This window comes from Monodelphis domestica, chromosome 8 (genome assembly GCF_027887165.1).
Source record: "Monodelphis domestica isolate mMonDom1 chromosome 8, mMonDom1.pri, whole genome shotgun sequence".
NCBI lineage: Eukaryota > Metazoa > Chordata > Mammalia > Didelphimorphia > Didelphidae > Monodelphis > Monodelphis domestica.
Genome location: NC_077234.1, coordinates 242,536,662 through 242,551,292, shown reverse-complemented (window position 1 = coordinate 242,551,292; position 14,631 = coordinate 242,536,662). Strand labels below are relative to the sequence as shown.

Genomic DNA, 14,631 nt, shown 5'->3' with positions numbered 1-14,631 from the left:
TTTACACAGATGAGGAAAATGAGGCCTATAAAGGGATGAGCACCTTGGGAGCAACTGGATAGCTCAGTGGATTGAGAGCCAGGCCTAGAGACAGGAGGTCCTAGGTTCAAATCTGGCCTCAGACACTTCCCAGCTGTGTGACCCCCTTGCCCAGGCAAGTCACTTGACCCCCATTGCCCAGCCCTTACCACTCTTCTGCCTTGGAACCACTACCCAGTATTGATTCCAAGATGGAAGGTAAGGGTTTAAAAAAAAAAAAAGAATTAAGCACCTTACCTAAAGTCATACAGGTTCACATAGGTAGAATCATGATGTGAAACTCAGATTCTCTGGCTACAAATCCAATCTTTTTTTTTTTTTGCCACATATTGCTCCCTACAGTTTATTGTGGATCTGATTAGGAAAAGAAAGATAGAATTCTATGGTTAGAGAGTAGAAATAGAGAAGTTACAATTTCAAGAGAGTAAGATCTGAAACATCACTGAGCAAGGGTATGGCTCAATCAAGGTGGAAAAGAAAACAAAGCTGATAAGTTTGAAAAATTGAGTTTGTTAAAGGTATAAACATGAATACTAAATTTCCAAATTATGTGAGGAGATGGGATGGATTGCACAAAAAAGCAAGGTAAGTGAGGAATGACAGTAGAAGAAAGGTATAGACGTAGAAAAGGGAAACAAGGATTATGCTCATATCTTTTGCTTGCTCCATAATTTGAGAGGAGTAGAAGTTAACATCAGAGGAATGGGAAATAAGAAGTGGAGTCCTCAATAGGATTACCAAAAAAAAGGTGGAAAGGTTGAAAGAATTGTTGTTACAATTAAAAAAAAACTATTTATTAAATGCCTACTATGCATAATAGACTGTGATAGGAAACACGAGTATTGAAGAATAGTCAGATAAATCTGTGACTTCATCAGTATTGGTACCCCTTCCAATGATATATACTATAGTCCATCCATGTCATCTCAGCTCATGCAACTTTCAGGTACATCTTACCATCAACACTCCAAATGGTTCAACCCTACATACTGGGAGAAAAGGAAGGACTTTGTCTGAACCTTTTATATTTTTTTAATATTTGATTTTCATTTCTGAATTCTCTCCCTCTCACTTTGGCTTCCTCTATTCATTGAAGGGGAAAAAAAGAAGAAGAAAAACATGATAATTATGTATAGTTAAGCAAAACAAATTCTCACATTGGGCATGTTAAAAAAAATATGCCTTAATCATCACTTCTTTATCTAGGGTTGTTAGCATGTTTCATCATGAATCCTTAGAAACTGTGGTTGGTTCTATTGTGTTGATCAGAGTTCCTAAGTCTTTCAAAGTTGTTTTTATAGTTTGTCTATAATATTGTTGCTAATATACAAATTCTTTTCCTGCTTCTCCTCACTTCACTTTGCTTCAATGCATACAAATCTTCACAGGTTTTTCTAAAATTATTCCCTTCATTGTTTCTTTCAATACAGTAGCATTCTATAACATCATTATACAGTAACTTCTTTAGTCATTAGACAATCATTGGATACTTCTTTATTTTCCAATTCTCTGCCACTAAGTTGCTATAAAATTCTTTTTTTTTATGTTTCTTTGATCTCTTTGGGAAAAGGTATGTCCAATTTAATAGAGGGTTTTTTGATGGATGGGGGAACATAGTTCCAAATTTGCTTTCCAGAATGGCTGGCACAATTTACAGATTTACGATGTGTTTATAGTACCTGTTTTCCCAAAGCTCCTCTAGCATTGTGAAGACCATTAGAGCCAAACTCAAATACAAATAGATCCATTCAGGCAACACATTGACTTGAAAAACTACAAATTAATATTAGTTGTGCTATACTTTTTATTTTATTTATTTTGTTAAACATTTCCCATTGCATTTTAATTTGGTTCCATGCACTCAGGAATTTAAGACTGACATCTATGGTCTACCTCTTTCATTTTTTGACTTTCAATGTGTCAGGTAGGATATCCATCTTGTTTCTATCACATAAGTCTCTCTTTTTTCTTTTTCATCTCTCTAATAGCATTATTTATTTCAGTTTTACCATTCCTTTATATATAAGGTCTACCATACCCATAATGCATCTCTCCATTACTCTTTGAGTGATCTTCAATTGCAGTTGTTCAAAGACTGGCAATTTAAAATATGCAGTCATGTATTATCAGTGGAAGAATGCTATTAGTTTGAAAATGCCTTTGTTACAGGATGAAGCTTGGGATTATTAAAAGCATAGTTTCCTAAAGATCATCAGACTGACTCTTCCCCTGTTCAATTTCAGATCAAGCTCATTAGCCATGTCTAATGATCATCCAAAATACATGTATTCATGGACTAGCTCCAAGGGTTTTCTCTACATAATAGCAAATCATTATCTGAAAAATAAGAATTCTTCACTCACTAGACTTTTACTAATTAGGACATCTTTTATGAGTGATTATGGCAGTCAAATAGAAGGTTCTCACAATCAGCACAATGTTATCTGCCAATGGGAGCATCTGGAGGACCTTACCAAACAGAATCCCTCTTCTACATGGACTCTGCAATAAAATAATAGTAAATACCTCTGACAATCATACATCTCTCTGTTCCATACCCCACTTGATATTTATATCAGAGCATCACTGAATGAAATCATCTCTGCTGTAATCCCTTTGAATGAATTTTGTATGACTTTGACACATGCATAAGAAATCCCTCTTTAGAGAGCTTTTAAGGCAATTTTTTGCTCTACTGAACCAAATGCTTTATTATAGTCAACAGACAATAAGCACAGTGATATGTTATATTTTCTATACTTTTCAATCATTTGAACTATAAAGATGTGATCTTCAAAAGAATAAAATTTACAAAACCTACCTAACTCCCTTCTTATATATTCACCAAGGATGTTCTATGACTACTAACCTAAAAAGGTTGTAAAAATGGGAACGTAGCTGATGGTGCAGTTCTTAACCTAATAAAACACTTTCAAGTGTTATAAGTTAGCTATTATTTAGGCCTGTAGTTACTAATATTCTTTTAGTCACATTTTTCTGGGAAATAACATGAGATTTTCTCCAAACTTTTGGTATCCATCATCTTTCAAATCTCATGCTAGGGTTATCAAGTAATGATATAGCTCCTAACCTCAAAAAATACTCATCCTATATGAGGGAGGATATCACATATACATAGATATATAAAATATAAGGACTTACTGCAGCAAAAGTAAGGAGAATGGAGAAAGGCAAAGACCCAGATTAAATACTTTAGAGAAATCTTGGAAGAGAAGAATTTTAGCAGCTAAGAGGAATTCAAGGAAGGTCAAAATGAGAAGCTGCTTTTGAGCTGAGCCTTGAGGGAAGATTTCTGTTGTTCATTTGATTCTTCATTATTCCATTTAGGGTTTTCTTGGCAGATATACTGAAGTGGTCTGCCATTTCCTTCTCCAGCTCATTTTATAGATGAAGAATCTAAGGGCAAAACCAGTTAAGTGGCTTGCCCAGGGTTACGAAGCAAAATTTGAATGCAAGTCTTCCTAATACTAGACCTGGTGCTCTATTGACTTTGTAATATAGCTGCCCTGGAAGGATTCTGAAAAGTCAAACATGAGAAGAGAGTTTATTTCAGAAGAATGCCAAAAGCATAAGATAGCATGCCAAGTTTGGGTAAAATTGATAGCCCAGGTTGGATAAAGTATTGTAGTAAAGTGAATTAAGTCTCGAAAAGTAGGACAGAACCAGATTGTAGAAAGCCTTAAAGGCCAGGGTCAGGAAACTATATTTTATCCTATAGACAGCAGGGAACCACTGATATTTTTTGAGAATGCAAATAACATGATCAGATTATTTTGGTAGCTATGTGATTAGAGAGGAAAGAAACTGAAGGAATGAACATCATTTAGGTTATAGTAATATAAGCAAGAAGAGCTGATGATTAGGATGCTGTTAGTATATGAGTAGTGAAAACAAGATACATAAGATATAAGGATTGAATAGAGGTTTTTATCATTTACTGGATATGCGACAGGGTACAAGAGAGACAAAAGTGACATGTTTTAAACTGAAGTGACTAGATAATGGTGCTGTCAACAGACAAGAATTTGGACACAGAAGGTTTTGGAGGTAGGATTATTAATTATTTTAGGACATATTGAATTTGAGGTGTAGATGAGCCATCTAAACTAATTTGAGATGTGGATGAGCCATCTAAATGATGTTTAGCATGAAGTTAAAAGATGTGGAACTAAAGTTTAATGGAAAGATTAGGGTGGCTTTTGTAGATTTTGAGAATCATTTGCAGAGGTGTGAGGTAGCATGGCAGTGAAGAGAAATTCCCAGAATGTAGTCATCAATTATATTTTATTAGAAAAAGGAAGATTAAGATGAAGACTGAGAAAAAAATTGGATTTGGTAATTAAGGGATAAGTGGCAAGCTATGAGAAAACAGTTGTACAGTTCAAGGTCACAAGGAATTACCTGTGAACAATAAAGATTCCAAAAACAGCAGGAACATGCTGGACAGTGAATGAAAACTCAGCAGCAACAGCAGTTTGGAGATAGTAGCTATCCCAAAGAGTTCCAAGGAATAAAGAAAACAAAAAGTAAATGTCCAGAAGTTCTTCTGTCTTTTATAAGAGGGCCAGTAACCTGCATTATCAATCAATGCGTAGGGGGTTAAGCAGAATACTTGGCACATTTTACATAAAGCTGATCTATGATGATCCAGAACTTGGGAGTCCTGAGCTAAACAAGGTCCTGTTCCCATCTCCCTCCGGAGGAAAGTGCTGGGAGGGTCTGGGCACTCTGATGGCAACTCCTGTACCCTTTAAAACAAAATTCAGAGAATCTGATCTGTGCCCCACAACCTGGCATAATGGGAAGATGCAAAGTTAAAACTTTGCAAATTGTCCCCTGCGACCAGCAGCCACCAGGCATCCCTCAGAGCGCCTGCTATCCAGCTTCGGGTCAGCTAGTACTTGGAAAAGTCCCACAAAGGTTAAAACAAAACAAAACAAACACAAAAGAAAGGGATCTGGCCTAGCCAGGACCTCTACTGCACGTCAATCCCTCCAGGAGGAAGCCCACGCAAACTCGGCTTCCCACAAAGGCATCTACCTTTGGGAAGAGCTAACCGCTAGGGTAAAGAACTCGCTGTCGCCGAAGGCGCTCCCAGAGGCCCAAACCACCTAGGTAGGAAGAAGGGAAAAGACTCCATTTCCCGTGCGTCTGCGAGGCTACTCCCGTCATTCCCCCACACCCTCCCTACCCCTCAAAAGCCCCAGCCCTCATATGAACCTGTTGCAGGCTAAAGCGGAAATGCTTTCTGCACGCTTCATTAGCTAAGCATGCGCACTCCCTCCTTGCCGCCCACCCTGCCAAATTCCCCAAGCAACCTACGGGACCCGCCCAAGGCTAATTCAGCGGGTTCTGAAAAAGGAAGCAGAAAGGAGGAGCCTGGAGAGGACGGAGCCTCAGGGCCGGAAGAGGCCTCGGTTGCCTAGGGGACGCAGCCGGCACCGTGAACTCCTCTACTAATTCCTCCGAGACTCCGTCGGCGATTCTGTTTCCCAAACCCTCTTGTCCTGGGTGAATGAATCCCTCCGGCCGCTGGGCATGTTCTCTTAGATGGGGTTGGATAGGACCTGAGAGCTGAGGAAGGGGTCCTTCGTGCCCCGACCAGGGACGCGGAAGGTTCCCGCCCCCTTCCCTGGTGGTGAATCGCGGGTGAGTCAGGATGGAGGGTATTTTACTCCCATCGCTTCCTCCTCCTGGTCCTCCTCCTCCTCCTCTTCTCTTTCTTTTCCTTCTCCTCCTCTCCTTTAAGTCTTTCTCCTATCCTTTTTCTTCTTTTCTTTCTCTCCCGCCTTACCTCCTTTCTCTTCTCTTCTTCTTCCTCCTCCTTTCCTTCCTCCTCCTTTCCTTCCTCCTCCATGATCCTTCTGTTAGCCTCTCCATTCTTCCCAGTCATCCAAGCTTGTGGTTGGAAATTGTCACTCTGAACTTCTCTGTTTCTCTCCCTATATCCAACTTGTTGCCAAGGTCTATTTTATCTTTGTAACATGGAATTCAAGTCCCTTCTCTCCTCTGACACTGCTACTACTGTGATGCAGGCCTTCATCATCTCAGGTGGGATTGCTTGCCACACATTCATGCCTGCTTGTTGGAGGTCCAAGTCCAACCCCAAATAGTTCAGGTTTGTTATTGGGATGAAATGAAGCAATTCATAAGTCACTGAACATATAACAAAGTATGTTTATTTTTCCCCGATGTTAAGACTATGCAACAAGGATAAAATGACCCTTAGTTTTTCCAGGATGCTATAAGGTCCCCCGATTATCTGGTCTGTAAGTCATCAGGATATGACAACTTGGTCTCAGACACCCACGAAGTTAGAGTGGCCCATTTTCTTAACATCTGGAGCTTTTTATGTCCCTAGATCAGGAAGCTCCATCAAGAAAGCTGGAGCTAATCAGGTGATGTGGAGGGAGAAAGCTATATCAGGAAAACCTTGATCCTATTAGGAGATAGCATACCATCCTCCACTCAGCTGTCAAAGTGATCCTCCTCTAGTGCAAATGTGACCACACCACTCCTCTACTTAGTAAACTCCAGTAGCTCCCTATCACTTTCTGATTCATATATAAAATCCTCTGCTTTCTAACTTGCCCTCACTACCACCTTTCCATCCTTTACCCCCACGTATTCTTGAGTCCAGTAACAATGATCTCCTAGCTATCCTGGAACAAAACAGCAAGATATCATTGTATTTCCCAACTTTGGGTTTTTTTACTGCCTGTTCTCCATGCCTAGCATTCCTAATTTGTATCTATTGGCTTCCCACAAATTTTAGCTAAAAGTTTAACTCATACAGGAAACATTTCCTGATCCTCTTTAATACCAATGTCTTCCCTCTGCTGATGATTTCAAGTTTATCTCCTGTATACTTTTATTTGTCCATCATGGTTTGCATATATTCCCTCCCATTAGACTGAGCTAAAGAGCAAAGATTGTCCTTTTCATTTCTTTGAATCCCCAATATTAAACACAGGCATTTAATACATGTTTATTAGCTGACTAATGATTACTACTTTGTAGAATAGATTTAGTACTGATAGATTTTCTAACATCACTTTTAAAAATTATTACCATTGAGATTCTTGACCTTTTTTTCCCTCCATATGAATTTTATGTTTTTCTAGTTCTATAAATTATTGATTGGTACTATTCTTAATAAGTAATTTAGATAATATCATTTTTATTATATTGGCTACACCCAACCATGGGCAACTTATGTTCTCCAGTTATTCATATCTCTATTTCTGCAGTGTTCTGTAGTTGGATTCATATAGTTAAGCTAACCAAGTACAGACAGGTTTGTTAGCAGGTCAGCAACTGATGATTTTTTTACTATACTAATCTAGGAAAGGCAAAAAAACAGTTAAGAAAAATGCAAAATGAATGTCTACATGTTTCCCTCTTTCACTTAAGCAGTGATTTGAGGCAGAGGGTACGAGGAATCACATCATTTTTATACTATTAATAAGCACTCGTTTAACTGTTTGTACCTTAAATATGAGTTCCTTACATTACAACCAATTAATTAACCTACTATTGAGGGAGAAACTACTTCCTTTGTAAAAGCCAGTGCTACAAATGAATCCAAATGATAAAAAGAAATTGTAACTAAATGGGGGAAGGGGGAGCTCCAAATTCTGTTTGGAAAGACAAATAAAGGAATTTGGTGGGATTGGTTTTCTTATGTACCCAAAGACATAAAGAGATATAATTTCATGGGTTGTATGATCATCTCATCTTGCAGTGATCATTATATTGATTACCATGAAGATAAGTTTATGTGACAACCTCTGAATCAGAGAATGAAAAAATCCTCCAAAGAACTGAATATGAGCACCCAAATTAAATCAACATATACTTTTTAATTTTCAGTGACTTCAGGGTAAAACTGATCTAAAGAAGGATTTAAATATTATTTTCTTTCTTTTTTTTTAACCCCTACCTTCCATCTTAGAATCAATACTGAGTATTGGTTCCAAGGCAGAAGAGTGGTAAGGGCTAGGCAATGGGGATTAAGTGACTTGGCCAGTTAGGAAGTGTCTGAGACCAAATTTGAACCTAGGACCTCCCATCTCCAATTCTCAATCCACTGAGCCACCTAGCTGCTCCTTTAAATATTATTTTCAAGAATATAACAGTATCAAGAAATGACTTATAGACTACACAAAAGTATCAGACTATTCTAATATGTTGATTAATTTTGTGGAACATTTTCTTCCTTTCTCTTCATTATTATAAGGTATGGATTTCTGGGAGAGTCAAAGAGATATAGTGGAGGAATATAAGTGATATAACATTAAAAGATACCAATAAAATTCATTTTAAAAATTCAAAATGGTTTGTTTTTTAATTTGGCATTATTTTCAGAAGATTAAATATTTGCTAACTCTTTCCGGGCCCTTTTGGCTTTCTCTGCATGGCAATTAATTTTAATTGGTTAAATATAGGCAGGGATCACTTTTGAGATAGAACCAAGATGGTGGAATAGTAGGAAGAAATAAAGTGAGCTTCTTCCCAAAACTCCAAAGTAATGCATTAGACCAAAATACATTGGAAAATCCAAGGAAAAAAATTACAATGAGTCATTTGTCCAGGTCAATAGAGAGATTTGTGGTTGCTGGTATCAGGATCTGACCTGATGGCCAGGAATGGGTTTTGCTGATCATTTCATTGCACAAGGATTGTGTCCAAGGGCAAGAAGTGGACTCACACCTATACCACACAGTGATGTCATACAATAACCTGGGAAGAGGTGTTAACTGGCAAGTGTGCCAGTTCTAGGATACAAATCCAGACTTGAGGAAGGGATCTGTGTCCCCAAGTGTGAGGAGTGTACTAAGAAGTAAATTTAGAAACAAGCAGTAGCGATATGGTTTGGACCTCAGGAGCAGAGAGAAGTGTTACTACTATCTGACATTACAATCTGAAGCCTGTAGAAGAATAACCAGGATAAGAATCCCAGCTAGACTTTAAAGAAGCCAACAGTCCCATCACTTTGAATCATCAGAGCTTTCAAGTTGACTGCCAGTGACTTAGTCCAGCAGCAGTCAATTGTTGCTCATACTCAAACTGAAAAGGGAACTTGGTGAGTTCAGATGGGGTAACATTTGACTGCACTTTGTGTTCAGTGAAAAGTTGCTTGAGCTGTCCTTAAGGATATAGAATAATATAATTTCATGCTCTTAAGAGAGCAGCAATCAAGTTCAAACCATCCTTTAGCAGTGTTCAGAACCTAGCATTCACATAAAGTCTGAAGTTATACTGTAGACTAGAAGGACGAGCAGACAAACAAAAAAGCAATCCTACCATGAAAAGCCACTATGGTGACAAGGACACTAGAATACATAAACCCAGAAGTAAAGAATGACCCCAAAACATCTACAGACAGTCTTAAAGAAAAATACAGCTTAAATACAAATTCAACTAGAATTCTTAGAATGAATAAGCTATGTTTTTAAAAAGAATTAATGTTTTTGTAAATGAAATTTTAATGCCTTCATTTCAGAAAGCTTTAGACTTTTTAGAGGAGAAACTGGAAAAGAAATGAGAGCTGTAAAAAAAAACAGAAAAAAATTAATAGTTTAATACAAAAAGTATAAAACTTTGCTTAAGCAGCAAACTCCCTGAAAATGAGAATGTAGATCTCATTTTCATGTAGGATCAAGTAGAAGCCAGTGACTTTAATAGGCAAGAAATGTACCAAAGTCAAAAGACTGAAACATCTAAAGAAATATAAGGTATCTTATAGCAAAAACAACTAACTTGGAAAACAAGTCAATAAAAGAAATGTAAGAATCATTGACCTACTTGAAAGCCAGGACTATCAAAATAAAGAGCCTAACATCGTATATCAAGAAATCTTAAAAGAAAATTATGCAGATCCCTTAGAATCAAAGAACAAAGTAAAATAGAAACAGTCTACTGTTTATCTCCTAAGAGAAACCTCAGAAATATGATAGCTAAAATTCAGAGAGGTAAAAGAAAAATACTGTTTATAGTATTTATACTATTTACAGTCTGAAAGAAAAAAATCAAATATAAAGGAGATATAGTTTAGCAGCCACTACTTTAAAGGAGTGAAGAGCTTAAAATATGATATTCTAGGAGGGAAAGGAAATAGTCTTACCCAGAAAAAGTTGCCTAGGAAAACTTTTTTTTAATCTTTTTTTTTGGGGGGGGGGGGGCAGATGAAAAAGAAGACTTCCAAACATTCCTGACTAAAAGACCAGAGCTGAATAAAAACTGCAGTTCAAACAGAAAAGTTATGAGAAACATTTGAAAGGTAGATATAAACAAAATATAAAGAATTAAGCAGGGATAAACAGCTTACATTCTAAAATGATATATGTAGCCCCTTATGTAATCAACAGTAGCAGTAGAAAAAGTATAATTGGACAGAAGTCCTGGAAGTGATTCTTTTAAATCTTAGGAAGAACAGAATGAGAGGAAGAAGAATACACAAGGGAAGGTGAAGAGGAAAGAAAGCTAAGAGAAAATATCTCACATACTTGAGATGTGCAGTTAAAAGACTATGCAAACAAAGAGGGAAGCAGTCAGGGATGCATTTGACATTTGACCCTCACTTATCTGAACTGGTCATAGAAAAATTAAGTAGAGAACTACATTTCAATCAACAAGAAAATTCAAGGGAATGAGGAGACAGAAGAGAGGGATATAGAGGGAGAATAGTGAGAAATTAGTCCTAAGCAAAACATTTTTAAATTTTTTAAACTATTCATTGCTCTTTTTGAAATGACAACAGAAACTGGGCAAGTCACTTAACTCCGGTTGCCTGGCCCTTACAACTCTTCTGCCTTGGAACCAATGCACAGTATTGCATTGGAAGGTAAGGGTTTAAAGTTCAAATTTGACTTCAGACATTGCCATGTAATCCTGGGCAAATTACCTAAGCCTGTTTACCTCAGTTTCCACATCTATAAAATGAGCTAGAGAAGGAAATGGCAAATCACTCCACTATCTTTGCCAAGAAAATCCTAAGTGAGGTCATAAAGAGTCAGGCATGACTTAAACAACATAATAATAGGAATGTGATTAGATATTATTATACTATAAGAAATGATTTAGGGAATGATTTCAGAGAAACCAAGGGAGACTTGTGTGAACTGATGCAGAGTGAAGTGAAAAGAAACAGGTGAATAATTTATTCAATAACAGCTTTGAAAGACTTAGAACTCTGATGTGTATGTGTGTGTATGTGTATATATATATATACATATATGTATATATATGTATGTATGTATGTATATATTTTTTACCTGTAGCCAATGTAGTCTTAGGCTATTTAGTAGTTATCAAAGGAGACTAAACAAGGACACAAAGTTGATTCAACGTAGGGAAGTTCTCCTGCCTATCATAGTCTACAATCCAAACCTCAGAAAGGCTGAAACTTTTTTTCATTGTTTTGTACTCAGAAGACCAAGAAATCAGATCACCAAGTAGAATTTGGTCCCCTGAGCCAATTAGATCTCAAAGACAGTTTCAATATCTGCTAAAGAAAAAATAACACAACGGGCTCTTTAATTGTAGGGGATTTTAGGAAAGGGTTGGATGTTGCTCCTACCACCATTGGCCTATTCCCTCAGAATTGCTTAAAAGAAGTTATCAGAGTTGATAAGAATAAAGTGCATCAAATCTAAATTGTTACTTAAAGAAATGGCATAGGCAAAAGAATAATGATTTAAGAATCAGATTTTAATTTTTTTTTAGGTTATGTTTGATAGTCATTGAAGAATTAGTGCTAAACCTTAGTGGTTTAGGATTTGGAAATTATAACAACTATCTTGGATGAAAAGAAGTAATGATGATCAAAGTTGAAATAATTTTAAAAGCTTTTAACTTTAAATTTAACCAAATTTGGAATTTGAAATATAATTGAATGGTCATTTTACATCTTAAGAGTTTTATCTTTTTTCTGTCTTGAAAGAAGAAATCTAAATAGCATATACACAATTTCAAGAAACATAACCTAGTATCCTAAATGAATACTTCTAAGTATATTGTTCTTTATTTTTATTATTATTAACTATTATTTATTCCCACATGGAATGAGATTGCATGGTCTTCATCTTTTAGTAAAAATTGTAAACTGTTCTAAGCAGGATATTTCTCCTTATATCTAACCTAAATCTGTTTTATTTACTTTAGTTCTCAGTAAAAATGAAAAATATCTGTTCCTATCTTCTTTTAAATAAAGTGTTAATTCACTCTTTTGTCCTTTCTTGATTAATTAAATCTATTTTATAACTGATTTATTGTAATGTTAAATATCAATATAAACAGATTTGCTTTACAACCATTTGTGCAATGAATTTCAATTTGTAAAATGTTAGAATTTTTATTTACTCTGCATTTATTGCAGTCCTTTATATGTGTGCTCATTCCTATTCTTTCATTTTATGTGGTCATAGTGTGCTCTGTCCAGGATTTTTTTCACCATGCATTATTTCATAAGAAGTTCTCCATAATTTTTATATTCATTTCCTTCATTGGACGTTTAGTTTGCTTTCAGTTTCATTTAAGGTTTGGTGGGTTTTTGTTTTTTTTTTTTTTTGCAATTTTTAAAATATGATGCTATAATACTCTTTAAACAGTTTTTTGTTTGTTATTGTTTATATTCTCATATATATGTATGTATATGTGTATATCCCAAAAAAGAATTATTGGTACAAAAGGTCGGATTTTTTTTTTTTGCATCTTTTACTGTATATTGCAATATTCATTTGCAGGTCTACCATCAATGTGTGAACATACTTCTTTATCCACAATCCCACCAGGATTATGTTTTGTTGCTTTTAATTATTTCAAGCAATTTGATGAATCTGAAGTAGTTCCTTAAATTTGTTTTAATTTTTATTTCTCAGGTTATTAGTTTGATTGATCATTTTTTCAAATGATGATTAACAGTTTATTTTTTCTCTTTTGTAAATTGCAAAATGATGGTTAACAGTTTGTTTTTTTTTCTCTTTTGTAAATTTATTTCAGTCATTCTGTTTCTCATAGATTCTAGATTCTAGCTCTTTAATTTTCATCGTTGCTAATTAAAAGACTTCTTCAAATTCATGAGCTTTTAAAATTACTGACCCTAAAGCAGTACTGTCCTGAACCTGATCCATTTTGTTACCAAATATATTATATCTGTAATGGAACTTGTCTAGCAACTCCAAGGGTATTCCTTATCCTGTGTGCCCAGTTTATTAGCAGTCAATCTGCTTTGTAGACCAGACTCCTTGCCTATAATCAGCTTATATTCTGTTTACTGGTTACAAACTGTAGAGGCACTGGTATTGCCTTTTCCTTTGTCTGTCCAGGCTCCATATTCTTGACCCACATATGTATTCAGTGTATATTTGGGATGCCTTTTATAATAGTGTTGTGTTCATTTGTGCACTCACAGCTGGTTTGTGAAAATTTGAATCATCATTATGGGATTGCTGGACAAGCTGTCAGGCTTGCTTGGCCTGAAGAAGAAGGAAGTTCATGTTCTGTGCCTTGGGCTGGATAACAGTGGCAAAACTACCATCATTAACAAACTCAAACCTTCGAATGTAAGTAGCTTTCTAAGTTACTTTAACATTTGTCTATAATTGGGGAAAATTAGCAAGTACAACTGTGAACCATATTTTGTTTGATGTCATAACTCCAAAGCCAAAGAGCTCTATCCTTTCCCGTTTGTTTGTTAGGAAACCAATTCCCAACGTAGTTAAATGATGTGTCAAAAGTTTACATTGCTTTACAGTGACAGAGTCAGGATTGTAAAATGCAACTCCAGCTTTTGTGCTCCTTTCCCTTATCATTGCTACCATGTCATAAGTACATGATAACTCTTCACAGAATTGAAGTAGTACACTAAGCTCTTGATTATTTTATATTTACATATTTTTATATAGCCAACTCTCAATTATTTCTGGTAAAAAAAATTTTTTAATGACCAAAACCTGACTTTAACAATTACTTTTAAGCATTTCTTTCTAATTTCCAAAATTTTCTTATTTTAGTTTCATCTTTTCTTCCTATTTTCTGCCTTACTAAAGGACCAAATTTAGCAGGATAATGCCTATAAAGGTGGCAACATAATGAGGTTCTATGAAAAAAATGTACCATCAGATATGGTAGTTAAAAATGGACTCTATTTACACTCACAATTCTTGAGATTTTAGAAAATAAATGTTCTGGTTTTTTATGAGAAGAAATTGCTCTACAATAGTTGAATGCCATTCTTTCCTCTCTTCCTAATAACATTCCTTCTTTCTATACCAGCCAATTCACATTATAGAGAAACCAATTGCTGCCAGGCTTTCCCAGCAATGGAATTACCAGTGATGGTGAATGAGGTGGCTAGCGCCAAGAACTAGAAATATGTTTTTGAGATTTAGGCTAGAAAGGCCCAAATTGTCCCAGCTTATACAGCAGTAAACAAGAGTTCCTGACTTATTAATATAAATAGCAACATATATGTAAGATAATAGTTAAATGGAAGCAATCACAACCAGCCAGTTAGGGCTGGCCTTGTAGTTTGGATGAAGAACAAAGAAAAGTATATGAGGTCTGACC

The 14,631-nt window shown here is 35.9% G+C and overlaps 1 protein-coding gene across 4 annotated transcripts in view; it reads left to right on the top strand.

Annotated features, from left to right (window-relative positions):
- Positions 1-2,006: 2,006 nt before the first annotated feature.
- ARL6 (ADP ribosylation factor like GTPase 6) overlaps positions 2,007-14,631 on the top strand; it is a 33,339-nt gene continuing 20,714 nt past the window's right edge. Inside the window, exons 1-2 of one of the 4 annotated variants that reach the window (XM_001364017.4) lie at positions 2,007-5,709; positions 13,475-13,625. In XM_001364017.4, the coding sequence (XP_001364054.1) occupies positions 13,503-13,625 (123 nt within the window). In that variant the 5' untranslated portion in view covers positions 2,007-5,709; positions 13,475-13,502. Of the gene's footprint in view, positions 5,710-11,141; positions 11,213-13,474; positions 13,626-14,631 lie in introns of those variants that run through there. The other 3 variants (XM_007500802.3, XM_056806829.1, XM_007500801.3) reach the window with 3 other exon arrangements.